The sequence below is a fragment of the Nestor notabilis genome, unplaced genomic scaffold, assembly GCF_000696875.1.
Source record: "Nestor notabilis isolate BGI_N333 unplaced genomic scaffold, ASM69687v1 scaffold11028, whole genome shotgun sequence".
Lineage (NCBI taxonomy): Eukaryota > Metazoa > Chordata > Aves > Psittaciformes > Psittacidae > Nestor > Nestor notabilis.
The window spans coordinates 35,313-54,897 of NW_009941546.1; the positions used below are offsets into that span (position 1 = coordinate 35,313).

General features: G+C 38.0%; 1 protein-coding gene across 1 annotated transcript in view; it reads left to right on the top strand.

The window, feature by feature from the left end:
* Nucleotides 1–19,585, top strand: part of CSPP1 (centrosome and spindle pole associated protein 1) — a 56,379-nt gene that overhangs the window by 31,044 nt on the left and 5,750 nt on the right. The window contains exons 20-29 of the mRNA XM_010020958.1: nucleotides 633–737; nucleotides 1,722–1,788; nucleotides 2,967–3,087; nucleotides 3,804–3,943; nucleotides 4,485–4,625; nucleotides 9,270–9,310; nucleotides 10,606–10,669; nucleotides 14,511–14,620; nucleotides 14,820–14,964; nucleotides 19,396–19,549. Of these exons, the coding sequence (XP_010019260.1) occupies nucleotides 633–737; nucleotides 1,722–1,788; nucleotides 2,967–3,087; nucleotides 3,804–3,943; nucleotides 4,485–4,625; nucleotides 9,270–9,310; nucleotides 10,606–10,669; nucleotides 14,511–14,620; nucleotides 14,820–14,964; nucleotides 19,396–19,549 (1,088 nt within the window). The remainder of the gene's footprint in view (nucleotides 1–632; nucleotides 738–1,721; nucleotides 1,789–2,966; nucleotides 3,088–3,803; nucleotides 3,944–4,484; nucleotides 4,626–9,269; nucleotides 9,311–10,605; nucleotides 10,670–14,510; nucleotides 14,621–14,819; nucleotides 14,965–19,395; nucleotides 19,550–19,585) is intronic.

The window sequence follows — 19,585 nt, forward strand, 5'->3', positions numbered from 1 at the left end:
CTTACCCTACTGATCAAATTTGCATTTAAAAAAAAAAAAGTAAAGCCAAGATAAATAAAAGCAAGCTCCACTCTATAGTTGATTTTTATATCTGCTGTTAAGTACCATGGCCTGCTTTTGCTGAGCAAATAATAAATATGAAATAAAAACCTTACATAATTTAGACGACTGTAGGACTGTTCATCTTTAACAGTGGTGTTCTTTATAACTTCATTATTTTTCTTTGACCTGGTTGAATTAAGAAGTCCATCACCTAGAATTCCGATGGACAAAATCTAAGTAACTGTTTCTCTTCTAGAAATGTCTACATGTCATTTCGCTAAAATAAATAGATACAATGGAAGTGTCTAAAGGAAAAAAAGATAAGTAACTTAACCATAAATTAAAAAACCCTACATCCTAGGAAAAGAAGTATTGAAATTACTGTAGGTAGAAAATATAATCGCATGAAATAATTTTTGCAGTAGTTTTATGCAGTTAAATGTTGAAAGCAAACTAAATATGTCATTAAATTAAGGTAAGCAAAAGCATTTTTCTGTCAAATGAAAAATATTAACAAAACTCTTCCTGTCCAAAACACTTTATTCAGAATCTGTTGGAATGTAGTTTCAGTCTTGCTTTCCTCCTCTCAGATTTCAAGGCAGCCTTCTCCCATTGTTCCTGCTCTTCAGAACAAATTAATAAGAAAAGAAGAAAGGATTCCCTCTGCTGAGAGCCATATATCTTACTATGCACAAGTATGATTTTATAGTAAACTTTTACTGATTTATGTAATGTTTTTAATTGATATTTTAATGTTTGCCAGTTATTACTGGAATACCAAGTAACTGAAAACAGTCTTTATATTAGCCAGCCCTGTAGCTCTGAAATTTAATGTTTAGTTTTATTGAAAGTACTGAAGAAAATTTGGGGGCAGTGTTGTTTTTTGGTTTTTTTTTTTCCTGCATGTGCATTTTCTGTAGAGATGGGCACCTCATTTTTGAGTCTGCATACTCTGTCCAGGCCCTTACTAACAGTTCAATGATCTTAAGTTTTAGGATAAGAAAGTTTATATCTAATCTAGCAAATCACTGTCTTCACTCAGACAAGAATTTAGCTCAGACATGAGCTTGATTCCTACCTAATTCCTAGCTACTATAATGTAATGTAATAATCTATAGCACTTGAATCTCAGGCTACACTTCTGACTTTTTATTGGGAATGTGGGGTTTTTTTCTGTTGGGTTTTTTTTTTCCCCTTCCTTTCTTTTTTTGGTTTGGTTTTTTTTTTGGTTTTTTTTTTTTTTGTTTCTTCCGCAACTGCACGATCTGGGTAAAAATTTTGAAAAATGAATTTGCCATGAAAATGATAATTTGGCAAAATACTTTTTAGTGAAACTTCAGGAAATGTTTTAAGACTTTAGACCTTATTTAAAATGTTGCTTTCCCTAAATGTTAAGAATGTTCAGAGGAACGTCATCTTATTTCTGTCATTGCAGTACGTGGTATAGCTTTGCCTAGATCTCTAGATAGTCCATTATAGATGCTACCATAATAATTTAGATTACACATTTAAAGATTAGATCGTAAAAAACCTTAGGCATTAACAACCTGTGAAGTTACTATTCTGTCTTGAGTCAGTTAATGTAAATTAGACATATAACAAGGAAATACAATGTACTTATGTCTGCTGTATTTTCTTCCTTTGGCATATCAACATTTTATATTCATTATGATCTCTAGGATCCTCCACAACCAAGGGCTCCTTCTCCACCCGTCCCTGCAAGAAGAAATCAGTTGCGTGCATTTGGTAGGTATCATCTTTTTTGCAAGCTCACTTCCTATTACAACAAAATTGTTCTCAGATACAGTTCTCTATCTTGCCTGCAAAGGAACAGTCTTAAAAATTTGCATTTCTGTGTGTTCCCTCTGTCTTAGTATTACCAGTTTATTAGTACAGTGTGTCTGCTATATTAATGTAGAATAAAAATGCATTTATTACGTATCTACATGAGGAAATATTTTTTTGGTAAAAAAACTGATAGTGGAATAATCTGCATGGGTAGTGCTGGTCTTCCAGTCAGGACAGTGGTGGAGGCTGTGTGTAGAATGGGAGACCTGGATTGGCTGGGTTATGGGTTAGACCAACAATGTGAAGAGCACTGCACTCCTAACTCTTAAATTTTACTTTCCTTTATTAACCTGCCTAATCTTCTGCTCATTCCTCTTCGCTTTCAGTGGTGGTTTTAAAATTCACACATACTGGGAGGATCTCCTTTGCTCTTTATATGGTAGTTATCTTGCCAATATGTAGGTGGAAAGCAGTGATTTTTCCTTGTGATTCTTTTTTACAAGTAAGAAAGAAACATCACATGGAATGATGTCTTAAAATGCTGACCCCCTACAGTCAATACCAGGGTCCATCCTGGGGAGTTACATCTCTTCCACTCAGTGGAGGGAAGAGTGGTTCTTAATGAAGCTCTAGGAAATTGATTGACTCAGATCATCTGTCATGACAGAAATATATGAGTTAAATATTATGTTTGGGGATTTAAGCTAGAAAAACATGCTTGCCTTCTAGGTTCTGGACTCAGAAAAAGGCAGTAAAATATCAAATTAGTAAGCATGTTGTTTGGCAAATAAGGGTGCATGGATTTGCTGATTTCAAAATAAGGCTATTTACTGGCAGCACCCAGGTGCTGGTATTTAATTTTCCATTTTTAAATACAGCAAAACATTTCCATTGAAGTTTGCATGCTTTCTGCTGTTCAGAGGACCTGGTCCTTGTGTAGTGTCAAAATACAAGCTCTGACCTAACTTATAGTGTATCAAATGCTGTGATTCTTGTGCTTGTATAATCCTTTTCTAAATTAACAGTTCATTATCTTGCCTTTTTTTTTTCTCCTTAGTTTTCACCTTAATTTATGAGGTAGGCAGAAAAGTGTCTCTGACACTCTTTATTTTTAAATTGTTTGTGTTAAATTCCAGAGGAAAGAAAGAATGTGATAAATGAATTATCAGAGATGAGAAAACAGCTTCATAGCGAAGAGAGGCGGCTGCAGGAACAGTTGCTAAATGCAGCCAGTGATGATGATGTACCAATTAAACAGTAAGAATTTCATCTTCAGTTCTAAAAGTTAGATTTTGCACAGCAGCTCAAGGCTACTGTGCATTAGTAGTTAGTATTAGCTGGCTAATATACATGAATGAAATGGAAATATAAAGGTAGAACTTGGATATGAACTTTTCTTCATTTTTTCTAATGTGTATGTTTATTTTCTGATGAATTTTAGTAAAGTTTAGTGTAAGAATGGTTGCACTGGTAAGATAGGAAGTTCCAATACCCTGTCTTGAAGAGAGGTCCAAAACAGATGTCTAAGGCAGAATTTTATCTCATTGCCTTTTCTCCTAGGGCGTAATTTTTACCTGTAAACTGAAGTACTACTGCTGATGAATATGCTCATGAATAGCATATTGCTGTTAGAAGTGCTTTCTTTTTTATTGAAAATCATACATCTTGTATTTAAAGCATTTGGATAACTTCTAAAATATTTTAGTTAACCATGCCAGTTAGTCGGTAAGGACTTGTCAGATCATCAAGTCGTGTTCCACTCTATAGATAATGAGGGTTTTTTTTATTTTTAAGTTACCTGTTTTTATAATGCAATACGCAGTGTCATTACTTCCAAATTTATTTTCTTGGTTTGATAGCTTTATTTAAAGATAAAACATAGGAGCTTTATCAATATTATATTTCCATTCAACTTATTAATATTACAGAGTTTAATTACATTCTCCTTGGTTTAGAAACTTTTCAAGCGGGAGGAGAGAGAAGAATCAAAAGGACATATTTGAGATGGCCAGGCTTCGTCTGCAGGCTCCAGTAAGGCGACTTTCATCGAAGGAGGCACGAGATCCTGTCAATATACAGAATATCCGGGAATTTAATGAACTTAAACACAAAGGCAGGTAGATCTTCTTGTTATTGAAGAAGAAAGGTAGTGAAACATCCTCTTGCATGCAACCCAGGGTTTAAAGACACAAATAAAAGTCAGGCTTTTCACAGCTACTGCCCATACTCAACATACTTTGTGGACAGCATTTTTCTATCTGTATATATCTCTCTGTGTGGCTGTTTCTACAATTGGACACAATTCATGGCAATGTGATGCTGAGTTATCACTCGGAGTACTCACCTAGCTTCTAGTCATTCCTTCTTAAATTTCTTAAGCTGCTTATGCATTTCTTAAGGCTCTTAATTCTTTTGGTACTATGATGTTACTGAATTAGATTTATGGGGGTTTTTTACCCAGCAACAGATTATGATTCTGTGTAACTTTCTGTTCCTCCTTTACCAGAAAATCATTACTAAAGTGGCTCATCCTCTTGGCCAATGTCACCATTATTTTTGATGGTTTTTTATTATGTTCTGTCTCTAGCTCTTTAAAAATGTTCTTCAGAAATGCTGGCTTAGGGAAAAATTTAAATTTCTCTTCTTTGCTCTAGATTCTGAAACACGTATGGCCTTGAGGCACATGTATCCTGATCCTCCAAAAGATGACCAGACTCTAGAGATTCAACAGCAGGCACTGTTGAGGGAGCAGCAGAAGAAACTTGACAGAATGAGAACAAGGAGAGAAACAGAATGTAAGGAATGGATGATCTGAGATAATGATTTTTGTTTACTTGTTTTGTATTTGATAAGAATTAAAAAACACCAGCTCTACTTCTTTCAAGTTCAGTATCAGCACTGCAGTACAAAACAGTAAAACACTGCAATGCTGAAATTCTGTCATAATGTAAAGCATAAAAAAATGGAATGCTGTTTTTTGTTTGTTTTGTCTTGTTTTGTTTTTTAATTACTGTGGCTGTTTCTCTTTGGTTCCCTGAAAGTAATTTAACTAGCACTTAAAAATAGCATGTGTTTCTTCAATCTTTCAAAAAGTTACAGTTGCACCTGTCCTAATGAACTCAGTTTTGCAGGACACAGATTCCTCAGAAAAGTGTTTGTCTCTCTAATTCAGACTGACATAACTAAGTTTCTGAAGAGAAAGTAACTTCATTCTGTGCTGGTTTAGCTTTGGCTAAACCAAGCTCCCACCCAGCTGCTCCCTTGCCCATATCCCCTCATTCGTGCCCCTCGGTGATACAGTGGGGGAAACAGGAAGAATAAAGTTCATTGGCCAAGGTACAGACAGGGAGGTTGCTTACTCTTTGCTGTTGCAGGCAAACCAGTCTCGACTGGGGGGAAAATTAACCTAATTATGATAAAATTAATAAATATTTAATTAATGATTTTGAGTAGCACGAAACAAAAAGACAAAAATCAGACCCACACCTTTTCTGCCCCCTTCCTCATGCCCAGCTTCTCTCTTTCACTCCTAATGCCCCTGCTCCCCTTTCTTGGTACCACCCCAGGTTGTGCTCAGTTCCTTTGATGCAGTGGGTGGTGTCAGGCCATCAGGAGTGGGTAATTGCAGTCAGTACACAGCACTTTCTCTCTGCTCCTGTCTTCTTGCTCCTTTCTGGCTGCTCTGCCATGGTCTCCTCCAGGGGCTCACAGGGAATCTATGCTCCAGCGCCTGGAGCATCTCTTCCCCCTCCTTCTGCACTGACCCTGATGTCTGTTGGGCTGCTTCTCACACATTTGTCCTTACTCCTCACTGCCATGCTTTGTTTTTTCCGTTTCTTAAATGTATTTTCACAGAGGGACAAGAAGCTTGACTGATCGGCTCAGCCATGTCCTGCAGTGGGTCTGTTGTGGTACCCAGTGTGACCAGCATGGGGCAGCCCCTGGTATTTTCCTGCAGCCCTCCCCTTGCCACAGACAGCCAGTACAGTTTCAGGTTGCTCTAGACTTTTTTTAGCCTTAGAGATGAGGCGAAAGTTTGACATAAAAATACCCAAGCACGTGTGAAAGGAAACATAGTTACACCTTCCCATACAGCTTTAGAAAACTGCATGCCTCTTCTTTATCACTGGTCATGCTTGGAGGCTTGTTTGCATTACCTGTTAATAGACCCATATGTGAGTAAGATTAACAAAATTGATACCACCATGTGAAGGGTGACAAGTTACTTGCAGGATGTTTGGTTTAGTACTCTGTTGAGTGTAACCCTATTCCGTCTTGGACAAACGTGTTGGTATTCAGACCATGTGTGCAATATTGCTTACAGATAACAGCATTGCAGTTGCAAATAAGTGTATCTGTACCATTTGGTCTGTTAACTGCAAGCTCTGGAATATCCTTGGATGTCTAAATGAGTGTGTAGGATCATGTTCTCTCTTCCCTTTTTGGATTAACTGAAATGGTGAAAAACAGTTCACTAGATTCAGCTGAATTCTGGGGTTCAGTTTTGGTTTTCTACCATTAGAGTATTTTTCAACAGGCCATTTTGAGAAGGTTTAATTTAATGTTGTCTGGAGCAGAACTTCCACCATCTAGAAAGCAAATTTTCCTTTTTCATTGGTTTTAAGGATAAGAAATCATTTTAGACGTATGCTGAATTAATAATGCAGGCTTACATGGTGACAACCTGAAGAGGCATTTCCTGGAACAGTTTAGATTAGCTGGTAGACAAGCAGCTGATTTTAAAAAAGATTTTCCACTGACACTTATAGAGGATCCTTGAGCAGTTTTTCCTCTCTTACTGCTTTATAACATCATTTAACTTTATGGACTGTCACTGTGTACTGAGCAAGAGAATTAATTAGTTGCTATGTATGTCTCTATTTCAAGTTTATTTTCCTTGGAGACAAGTTCACCATCTTCCTCCCAGTGGAAATAGATGAGTAGTTTTATTGTCTGATTTAAGGGAGAAAGAAAGATGAATTAAAGCAGTATGTATTTTTGTACTGTAGGTGAAATATAGTATTATAGCCTGTAATGGCAAAGGCTTACCTTTTCTCCCAAACTATATGTAAGTGTTCTTTACCTTGTATACTTTATAAACTGTTTTCCCTCTGATACATTTTTTTTCTTCCTTTTTCTTTTCTCATTATGTAAAGAAGTATGTGGACTGTTAGTGGAGAAACGACCTGAGAAACTAATGATTTTTTAAATGTTCCAGTTTTTTTAAATGCTTGCTTTGTCCTTATAAATAAGGCAGTTATTTTGGAGACTTCTGGATTATTCTTATTTTGGGGGAAAGGCAGAGGAGCAGGTCTGATACTGTTGCACTGCAATGCTGGGCTGTGCTTGACACTGCTTAAGTAGCATATCAGGAATGGGCTGGTTGTCAGTTCAGGAGGAGTGACAGACAGCCTGTGTGCTGTGGTGTTTGATGTCAGACAGAGGGTCAGCTACACAATGAGTAGGTTTGCTAGACAGAGATGGAAGAAATAAAAACTATCTTACTAAGTATTTTATTTCAACACTTAAACCAAATAAGAAGAGTAACTTCAGTTTCGGTTCCTTATATATCCAGTGTGCAAGGGATCATTGTTATATTAACTTTCAGGATAGTTTGGTCTGCTCTCCAGACTTGAGTTTTTTATCCTTAGCAAGTACTTTTCCCTGTGGAATGCTCGCCTGCTAGTTCAAGCTCTCTTTCAAAGCTGCAAACACCGTGTGCTCAGCATGTTGAGCATAAAATCACTCCTGGGGCTTTCTGCAGTCTCCTGCTCTGATTATTTCACCCTAGCAGAAGCCAAGGGAACTGATTTCACCGAACAGTTTATTGTGACACAGCATCCTTCTTGCTAGTCAAATTGCTTGTGGAGATGTCCCACCCATGGGAGAACATCATTAGTCTTGAGTTCCGTTGATGTAAATACAACTGTTTATCTATAAAAACATGCCTATTCCTGGCAAGCAGATGTCTAGAATATAGAATAATTTTTTTTTTTTGAGTGTCCATGAGTTCTAAGTACAAAACTGTTGTAAGGTTTAGCTTCAGTACATATAAATGAGACTCCTGACTCACTCAGTCTAGCTTTTGATTAGACCAGTAAAAGTAACAACAGAACCCAAAGTGAAGTCAGAAAATACATGGCTCAGGTGATCCCTAATTATGGAAAAATAAATTCATTTTTGGCTCTCTAATTTTGAAATTTGATACAGTATTGGTTTGGTTTTCTACTTACAAATAAGAACGATTTCTCTCCATTATTGTTGGGTTTTTTTGTGTGTCTTGGCTATAAAGTTCAGGTGGAGTTTAAAGTGTTACAGTTTAGCACTAGCAACCACTGGGATGCTGAATAGCCGTAACTTCCGCTTTTTTAAAAAACATTCAATTCACATATGTTTTTAATGTAATAAAAAATGTAACATATAAAATTTCATATGTGAAGATGATGGCAAGAAAACCAAAACACTTACGCCAGGGAAGAGAGGGTGATCTTTATTATAGTAAGAAGGACATTGATTTTGAGTTCTTGGGTACACTTTGGAAAATGGGTTTCTGTTTAAATGTTTTTTCATCTGAAGTTACTTAACCTGGTGTGTTTTCTCAGTACCATGTTCCAGTTTAGGATGAAAAAACATTTCTTGTTGACATTTCTTGAGACTGGGTGGTGTTTAAGATGCAGCAATTCAACTAATAAAGATCTTAAAGTATCAACAAACAAAATATAAGAGAGTAAAAGAGAGAAACCGAGCATTCATGCAGCAACCTTTTGTGCCCTGATGTGTTGCTTTGATGGCTTAAACCATGCTGCCTTCCCAGAAGCTAATGTTTTTTACATTACTCAGTCAACACTTGGACATGACCTTTCGATAACAAGTGTTGACAGTGTTGTTGTAAACACAGCAAAATTAGTTCTGACTGTTGCAGTATAGGCAGCTTTTTTAGAATTCAGCACAACTTAGTGCAATTTTAGCATTTAGTGAAGTGTGATTATATCTTCTTACAAAAATCTGGTTTTCAATAGCCACAAAACCAGTTATGCTTCCTTTTTCTGGATAACAAGTCAGTTTGTGAACAAGTTGGGAAACAGCTGATTTTTTGTTAGTGATAAACAGTATAGTTCTACTGTGAAAAGTGTGTTTGCTTTTTGGGAGCGACTGATGAATCCAGCCTTAAGAAGAGCTTGCACATGCTCAGTGTTCTTAGAAACAATATACTACTGAGTTCTGTTTGATTTCTGTGATTCTACATAAATTAACATAAGGAAACTGGAATAAACATTGCATTCAAAGTGTTTTAAAGATATTCATTGCAATATATGTAATTTTAAAGAAGTAATGCGTAATGATCTTCATTTTTGTAATCATATGCTGATAAAACTTGTAATATGCTTTTAATATGTCTATCATTTTGTCCCTTGTCTATGTGCCTTTTGTTGATCAAGATGATTCTGCTTCTGGTGGTAACCCACAAACCATGAGACTGGTAAGAATAAACAGCTTTTTATTTCATTAGTTTGTCTTTTTGAAGTGTGAGAAACATTGTGTCTTTCACAGATTTAGTGAAAGGAACTACACTTAAATAAAAAGACAGCAAGCTTATTTACTTCTCTTGCTTGTCAATACAATGAGTAACAGCTTCTTTAAACTTGACATACAAGTTGTTTGTCTTTGTATATAGAGATAGTCTGATTCTTTAACTCCCTTCTTTTTATATTCACTGGTACTTATTTTATATTCATACGATGTTAGATTGCTGCTTGGCATGGGAATTAATAGAAAAAGCCAACCCAGAAGCAGTTGCTCTGTATTCAGGTGGCTTAAATAATGCACATCGTCAATAATTATTTGTTGTCTCAAATGGGATTTTTATTTTCTGACTTGGTGAGAAGAGCTAAAGAAAGTGCTGTCAAATTGGAATTCCACACTAACCTGAACTGCAAAATAACACAGTTCAGTTGGGTCTTATGGGAATGTGAAACCATACAAAATGGAAGACTCCGCAAGAGGAGAGCCATCAGCCTCAAGGATAATACTAACTCCACACAGGAATTCAACATTTTCTTATTTAAAAAAAAAAATAAAAATCACCTGAATGTATTTAATAATTGTAATCTATTGCATGAAATTCTTCTTCAGAGCAGTGCTTTCAGTAAGGAATTTGTTTTCTCTTGTTCTGTTTTCCTCTGATAGTTTCTACTGCTTTGATATTAGAGTGGTTTTCTAAATAAATTATTCCATAGTAGAATTTCTATAACAAATGGTTGCAACTATGCAGTGACCTAGAAGTATTACTCTTAGTGCTTGTTATTACTGCAAAGAAATTTGTTGTTTTAATGCTTTGATATTAAAGATTGCATGTGGTGGGCTAAGTGAAACATACAGAATCATTCTTCGTTTGATCGATGCATCATACAAACCTTAGATGCAAAGCTCACTTCTAGTGCTGACTGTTCTGAAACTCAAGCAGAGTGATGAGGATGTGTTTCTTGATGGAAATCTTCGTGTTACACAAATCACCACTATAGTTGCCATGTGTAAGCACATTCAGCAAATGGGATTATTACAGAAACTAAAAATCCCTAATGCTTAAAGAGAACATGAGTTATTTAAAAATGTGTAGGTATCTTATAGCCATAAAGTAAGGAATAGTACAGAAGACTGTAGAGCTGGTGTTGGCTTTGCAAAAGTTTGGCAATTAATTTCCATATTAATTATAATTCAGCCCCAGAAATATACTGAGGCATCTGAATTTGCATGTCCTCTGTTTCACTTTTGTAGTTCAGGAATGAATCTGATGGATTCTTGAAAAATTCACTGTTGGAGTCGGATAGTGCTTTTATTGGTGAGTTCATATTTCCCCTTAACCATGTTATGAGTGTACAAACATGTCCTTTAATGACCTGTCTCTGAAATAATCATTACTGTTTTAAAAGTTGCAGGGCATGTAGCTATGGTGATTGTTTTGAAGTATTAGAAAATTATGCCTCTAAATTAAAATGCAGGTCCTTATGGAATTGTGCTGCAATAAATTTGTGTAGGTCACACCTAAAATTAATGATGCTGCTCACTTGCTTTATACTGCTTCACATCTTTTAGTGAGAAAGCATCTTTACATGCTTCTTGGGCTTTGACTGGGATATTAGTCTTCTCAAGGAGCTTTTTCAACATCTTCCCACCTTTGCGTGAGGAAAAGCTAATATTTGTTCAGCAAACGTGTATCAGTGGTTACAGTGGTAGAATATGCAATGCTGTCTTATTATTCTGCAGCAAAGAAAGTAATTTATTAGCAATCAGAGTTTACAGTTATGAGCTGTCCATAGTGAAATATGAAAGTGCTGGGCAGCCAGTGATTCTTTTCATCTTTATTCTTTTGTTCTACAAGCATGCTCAATTTTAAGTTTGATTATATGGGCATAAAAGTGATTCATTCTAATCATCTGAAGTAGATGATGTTTAGTTTTCTTAAGATTTTTGAATAGAGGAATGTGTCTCACATTTTCTTAGGTCTCTTTATTCAACCTTTATATGCATGTATGTGGAAGTGCTGTTTCCAGTCACTAGAAATAATAAAGCTAGAACTTACCTTCTCTTTAAAAAAAAACCCCAACCAACCAGTTCAGGCCTCCATGAGTTATTTTGCTTTAGTGGGCATTGAAATTCTCTTCAATCATCTATGGGAAATCATCTTACAAGGTTTTATTCTTTGCTGTAGGGGAGATGCAGTAGATTTCTGCAAGTGCTTTTTAATGAAACTAGATAAGTTTCTATGTACCAATGATAGTTATCTCTGACTTTGGTTTAAAAGCAGAATGTTTCATTTGAAGTGTATTCCATCTTACTCTGTTAAAATGCAGGTCCTTGAGTATAGGATGAGTCTGGGCACTGGGAAGGGTACAGGATAGGTCATTAAGGCTTGTTCAGTGCATTTGGTACTCTCTGTAGTCTGCAGTGCATTCTTCTTGAGGTTAAGAAGTCCTGTGGGTTAGTTACAGCCCAAATGATGAAAGGATGCTTTAGGAGAGTCTCTCAGGCTAGAATGTGGCCAAATATCCTGCATCTAACAGGATAGAATAGGCACAATTGCCAGAATAGGCACATGGTGAGAATATAAGGTGGTTGGCAGACACGTGGCAACACTGCACAGTACTCTCCCAGCCTTCAGTGACTTGTAGCTCAGGGGCTTGCTGGGTCAAATGCTGTGTGTTTGCATTTAGTAGGTCTTGTTACGATGTGTCTTTAATAGGTTGCCTTTCATGAATTGGAATTGGCACTGAATCCCTCCAGTTGTTTACCATCAGTGGGTTTGTGTGGATAAGTTTCTGCACTATGCTATCTGTGAACTCTCTCATCTGCTCTGAACCCACCACCTATGCAATGGGACGCTCCTTGGTTTTATGCACCGCTTTCACAAGGTTCATGATATTTATAATCCTCTCTCCTGTTCCCTTCTTATGCCCATCCAGCTAATTCTTGCAATTTCGTGTGGTGGTGGAGTTAACTTACGATACTATTCATCCACCCCTTTTTTTTCCCTCTTTTTCCCCAGATCGTTTATGACTGTGGTGAAAAACGTATTCCCCAGTACTGAGCTGTAGGCACTACCTAAAACACTGTCACCCTTTGCATTGTTTGAGCTTTATAAATAGCTATTAAAATTCTGATCATATGACTTCCATCCCTGAAAAGAAAAAAGAAAACTCTCATTTATCTGTGGGCTGCCTTCTCTGTGAATTGTGCTGCTCACATTGTCTGAGGGTCTTTTGTGAAGTGCTTATGGTGTATTTTAGTAATGTTTTAATTTCATAAGAAGAGACACTGCCCTCTGTGGTTGTTTTTTTTGGTTATTTGGGTTTTTTTTGGGGGGCATGGTTTTAAAATCTAACTCAATTTTGTAATAGATGCCTGCATTACGGATAAATTTGTCTTTATCTCCTAGGGCTCAGAAATTCGAAGCAGTTATGAGTAAAGAGGTTTATCAATTTCTTTTCCCTTTTATTTGCCTCACTCGAAACCCTAGAATTTGTTAGTGTTAATGCAGTGATTTGAAGGCCCATCTGTGTAGCAGTATCTGAATGATAGATGCTTAAAGGAACAAGTAGCATCTCTCACTGATAAAACACTGAAGGTACAAATAAATTCTTCTTTAGCTTGTACTTTGATTCTGTTGGGATAAATTCACATGATTTAACAATTTTTTGTGTTCTTTTGGAATATAATGAAGCTTAACTGATCTTGTAACTAAAATTCTGCTAAGGGGGTTGTTAGCCATATACCATTTCAAAATTATGCTTTGATTTGTTTTTACTTGAGCCATTTGTGATGAGAGCATCAATACCTGTGGTGAAACTGGGGGAGGGAAAAGAGGAGAGGGGAATAAAATTTTTATTTCTAGGGAAAACCCAACTGGTAACATGAAAGGATTTTTTGAAATATCTGTCTTTGTGTCTGAACTTTGTGTCTGAACGATCCAAAGTATTTCAATTTTCAACACAAATAATTGCTACTTTAAAAATTTAATTTGAAGATCTTTGAAACTTGTGAGTGATATAAAATATTTCATGAGAATATATTTTCAAATTGCTAGGAAGTGAAAAAACCCATTCTTTCCACAGTTGTGGTTTATTTTTAATGTCGCAGTATGTCTTTTCAGGCAAATGCTGCTCAGTACTCTGTGTGTGTGTGTATGTATATATATTTACACACATTTATCTTTTTTTAAACTTAATGTATCATACTAGACAAAGAGCCCTTCCAAAATGTGACGTTGTCATCAAAAAGTAGGTGGTGGTAATGGATTCTGTACTGGTTTTGTTAGGCAGAGTCCTTTCTCTGGGAGGCTCTGTTCTTGGAGGTACTAGAGACACTGAACTAGAAAACAGAGCCTGCTGCTGCACCAAGCAGGGGCAAAGCCATAAACCAGCCCCAAGCAATGGTTACTGGTCCTGGAAGGAAAGAAAGTATCTGTTTGAAACAGTTTCTATTTGAAGTAGTTGTCAGAATCTGCGAAGGAAGGGGAAATAGACAAAAGAAGTGTGAAGCAGAGATGTCACCTTAGGGTTCATTTATATTATTAAAAATAGATGAAACTCCCCCACTGTAATGTGGTACAGGGATGATAAAAAATTGATTTAGTTACTTATTTTTATATGAACAGATTCTAACACTTATTACATGAAAATACTAAGATATGACTAAGGATATGTGTGATTAAGGCACCAATTATGTTATCATAATACATCCATGTATTTGCATACATGATTTATTGTATGACTGTATGCTTTTATGCCTTCCATTTGCCCAGTGTTCTCTCGTTCAAGCAGAAACACTATATTCATCTGAATACTCACCTTGTTTAAAGGTCTAGGTATAAAGAAGGTATGGTGAAGTGAAGTGGGTGGTGGATCTGCAGGAAGTGAAATGCTTTATCCTCTACATGTGAGAGATCTCAATATATCGCTCAAGATATTTCTTGAAGTTCATCCCTTGCTGCTGTTGTGGTACCTTGTTCTTTTGCCTGCATCTGGGTTATCACTGGCTTTATGCAAGATGTCCTAAAGAATAAATTCCTTTGATTCTGGTGATTAAATGAAGTACAATATATTGGCTCATTTCAAAACATAAGCAGGTTTGAACACTGTCTAGTATTTTGATTGCTTTGAAAATGATTTCACCTGTTTTTACAGGTGCTAATGGGGAAACATTTCCAGCCTTAGACGAGGTTAATTCATCACCACAGCTTCGACCTTCTGCAAGGGAGAGGAGACGAATGAAGCAGAAAGCTTCAGAGTGTGCTGTATGTATGGTAACTGGATTCGCCTAAATGCGAAGGTGGACCACAGATCTTACGTCAGACAGTTTCTGTGGTTCTTTAGTGGCTGGGTGATATGGATGCATCCATCAATACGGATGATATGAGTGTACATGTATAGCTGTTTGCCCTTTTAAAAAGGATGCTATTTAACTTGATGTGTGTGTTTTGGGATTTTCTGCAGGAGGATGTTCCACGGGGCCAGACACCATTGCTGCAGCCTGACAGCTCTTCTTTGCACTCAAACTTCAGCCTTGATATTGATCATTTGAAAGGCAAGAATGAAGAACGACTGCACAGACTGACTGAGCTCCAGCAGGAATCTGCTTGCTTAGGTATGCCCTGTGCGGTAGAGATGAAGCAGTGAATACTAAGTAATGACAATAATTACAGGAACAATTCTTAAGAAACTGCCTGTAGTTGAAGCAACTGGCTCAAACAGGAATTATTTATAGAGCTCTGTAGCTGGTACACGAGGTTCCCTAGCAAACTTCAAAACAACTTCTAGAATAAGTTTAGAGGAGGGTAGTAGGAAAAGGTGCTCTCATTCCTGCCTGATCAGCCACTCGTACTTGTCCTGTCTGTACCACTTTTAGTACTGTGATGTGTCACTGCTAGCAGTAAGATGTAGCTCTCCAGCTGTGTAACTGAAATGATGATAGTGGAAAGACATGAAACTGCAGATTAATGAATGTTGATGGGATGCCTGTGTGAGTTTATTGGCATTCCTAGGAATCAGATGTCTGTGGTCCAAACAGCGTTGAAGATATGTCAAAAATCGTGTATAACAATTACTTCAATTTCTAGTTAATTTGTATTTTCTGTTTGTTAGTTAACATAAATGGTCATTGGGTATTTGAGGTTGGTATTGGTACCTCTTTCACGATACCTGCTCTTGAATTTATTACGTATGTCTTGTGACCATATAAACATTAAACTTGGGAAGTTCTCAGAGCTTCTCCATCAGCTGGCTGCCTGATGTAGATCCACTTTGGGTATGAGGTACCAATTATGGCAACCATTAATGGCCTGCAGTTTTTCACATGGATTATGAGCCCATTGATAAGCTTTGTGCTCATGAGTCTTTCGCAGTGATTTAGTGAGTCTGAAATCTCCCCCTTTTTTTAGGAGGTGGTTGCTATGCTGTCTAGGCAATTACAGTATCAGTATCCTTTTTATAAACTTAATGGGAGTACAGATGCTGACAGTGTTTCTGATTCTGTTGCCATGGGTACTCTTACAAGCACTTCATCCTTTTTTGTATGTTTTAACCATCTCACTGTGATTTTTAAGTCACTGAAAACCCCCATTCATATTCATTTCTTTTATAATCTAAACAAATGTTTGGGTGGTGTGAAATTAGTAAAGCATTTTTGCTATGTGGTGATCTTCTCCATCCTTATTCCATCTCACCTCTTTTTTAATTTCACCTCACAGTGTTTGAACTACACTTTTTATTTTGCTTGCCTTCTGTTTTTTGTGGTCCCCAGAGCTTCAACCTTTAGAGAGATAGATAGATATAGATATATATAGAGAGATATATATATATATAGTTTTTGTGCGTGTATGTGTATATATAGATATTTATATGTCTCTATGTAGCTGGTTCTTTGGAACACATGGGGACCATCACTCATCCTTAGCATATGTGCCTTTTGGAAATGTAGCAGGAGATTCTTTTGCTCAGCTGTGGTTGTCAGGGCTGCACTGCTGCCTGCCTCCTGTTCCCTCCTCACACTTGGTGACATTACAGAACAAATGAATGAAGCCCAATGGGTTTATTCCTTTTCCCTAGCAATTTGATAGAACCCTTGTGGCATCCTCTTGCTTTCCTAACAGCTAGGACTGTTATTTCTCCTCTGTCATCAGAGTCACTGCCAGGAGAAGAAAACTCTGTCAGATACATAGCTAAGGAGCTCTGGTTATGTTCCTTTTAAAGGAGTGGGATAAGGCAATTGATGGGCTTTGGTGAATTTAAAGAGCTGATCCTGTTGGCACAGCAGGGAGACTCTGTTCACAGTGGTTCACTTTCCCTTATGGGACTGATGTGGGAATCCTAAAGCCACCCAGAACTGTTTTCTTACTTGGAAAACTAGTACATACTGGAGCCAGGCCTCCTCCTCTGTTTTCACCCATCCAAAAAAAAACCCCTTTTCCATCAGTGTAGACTTGGTGAGTGTTTGGGTGATGACATCTCTGCAAGCCAGCAGCTACTTTCTTCAGTGGGCAATGTGTGCATATTCCTCAGTGCATAAACAAGAGCAGACGGCTGCAGAAGAGGGACCTCTCACAGCTTTGAGCACATTAGGTATGTGGCTGAGACCCCACTGTATGTAAGAGAAGTTGCCTAAATTCCTTGAGACTTCTTAGGCATTCCTCTGTGTCTCTAAGTGAAAGAATGCTGGAGCGCAGGTGATCTGCAGCGGGGCAGCAGGACTGATTCCTGGTGAGTGCAGGCTGACAGAAGACAAACATCAGTGTCCACTCCAGGGCGCTGAAGGAGTTTGCTCTCATCTAGAGGCAGGGTGAGCTGCTGTCAGTGTTTAGTGGGAATCCAGACATCACTTGATTTCCAAATCAGTATTTCATGTGAAGAAAAGAGCTCTACTTATCCTCAGCCTCCAGGTACAAACTGTGAATTATCAAGTGGCAACTCTGAAGCAAACTCTATATATGTAGCCAAATTAAGAACAGGTTTTTTTATGGAGTGTGCAAAGTGTTGAAATTTGTGATGAAGCAAGTTTTGTACTGCAGCTGATCTGCTGTGCTGTCTGAAAGCAGCACCAAGTGGGTCTGCTCTAGTGATGTGCACAATGACCCGATCTCATCTCTGACAGAACAGTTGTTCTTACCTCTTGACGGCTGGAAGATCTAATGGCTTTGTCTTTGAAGGCTGTAATAGTTAAATGCAGGGAAATGCAGCCTTCTGCACTGAAAGTCCACAGTTTGTCTCAAAACAAATACCTTATTTTTACTGTTTATAAATACAATCTCTTAAGTAGCAAAGAGAAAATTAACTTTCTTTAGGTATTATTTTTCCTGCTGTGTGCTGTTGTTAACACCCCCCCACGCAGCTTATGTACGTAACACCTGCAGGTTCCAACCGGCTGGAGAGTTGATCTGACCCAGGATTTAGGCAGGAAAGAGGTTCACTCTGCCAGCTTTAAACCCAGCGTCAAGCAATGGAGGTGACAGGCCCTACAGAGAGAGAGCTGTATTTGCACTTTTAATGTTTGCTTTTAACTGAGAAGGCTTGGAGGATGATCAGATCGCTGTCTGTGTGAAGTGACAGAACTCGGGGATTCACTGCCAAGTTCTTTCTGAACAGAAAGTATTTGGCATTTTGGTTTAGAACCTGCATCCCTTGGGCACTATGAGGAAAACTGAGCCTTTGCTCCCAGCGCATGTGGGGTTGTGCAGTTTCTGTCCTTCCCTTGTTGTCTACACACCTGGCTGCTGCTCCTGCAGGACTTGGGCTCTCCCACCCATGGTTGGACCATCAACTTTCCTGTTTTAGTGAGAAGCTTCAGAGAAACTGGTTTAAAATCAGATTTTAAAAAGTCTTCATTTTTTTTCCAGAATGAAAACCTGAGATGTGGAAAAATCACCCAAATACTTAAATTACACAACACAAATGGCTTAAGTGAAGCATTTCAGCACTAGAGTATACACAGTTCAGTTACATTTTACTGGAATTATTATGTTTCTGCAAAAATTTTGTGTGTGTTTTCCTAATCCAGAGACTTCAAACTTTTTTTGCGTATCTTAAAAAAATTCCCAGCAAACCAGAACCTCCTTGTTTACATGGCGCAGCTTTAAAGAGGAAAGCTGCAATTTTCAGTTGTTCTAGGTGTGGAGGTTTTCCATCGTTTTTTGGCTTGTATATGTAAAAATTAAGTGTCATGAATCCAAAGAATGAACAGCACAATTTATATTTATACATATAGTATCAAGTTATGTTGTTTGATAATCCATATTAAAAACTGTCTGAGGTATTAGGTGTGTGTGATTGCTGTCAGATTTGAACCAAGTAGTAGTAGAGTTCAGAGTGACAGTGACCCCAGGTTCAAAGGCAAGGCTGCTCTGCTGTTTTGGGTTTTCCGGGGTTTTTTTTGGTGTGGTTTGTTTTGTAGCTGGAAGATGATGACTTATCCCACATGTGAATGACGTTGCATTAAGGCCATTAGTTATGCTGGACTGTGGTGTACAGACTTGCTTGCCTTTGAGCTGTTTACCAGTGTTAAAATATTTCTCCTCAAGTTCTCTCCTGAGTAAGAGAGTGTCTGTACCGGGTTCTTTAGCCGTAGCACTGCAATTAATGACCTTATTTTTATATGCATTTCCTGTGGATATATGCACTGACACATTTGGCTTCTCCCTGTAATAGGAGGCTTTGGGAAAGCAAGAACCTTTTGCCAAATCTCCCTGCCCATGGCAGGGGGGTTGGAAGTAGATGATCTTTAAGGTCCCTTCCAACCCAAACCATTCTGTGATTCTATGAAACCCAGCCAGGTTTGCCCTCTGATTGATGCGGCAGGGAGAGGAGCTGTTGACATCAAAGATGTGGAGTCTTTAGTGTTGACTCTAGATGGGCCCAGTTCCCCAAAACACCAGCAATGTGTGTCAAGGTGCAGTGAATGTGATTTAAAAGCATTATTTATGCGTTCGTAGCAGAGAGATAAGCCTGTTCAGTATTACAGAATGTTGTGGCAAGCTTTCGTCCCCTTTAACACGTGTGTGTTGCTCCCCTCCTGCCTCAGGTGGTGATAACCTTTCCCTGGGGGAAGCAGAGGACTTGCTGAAGCCTGGTCCGTCCAGCGCCGGCAGGAGGCCTAGTTCTGTTGACACAGTTGCAACAGAGCCCTGGCTGCGACCCGGAACTTCAGAGACGCTCCAGAGGCTCATGGCAGACGAGTCGAGCCCAGCAAAGCTTTCACCTGAGGCTGCGCT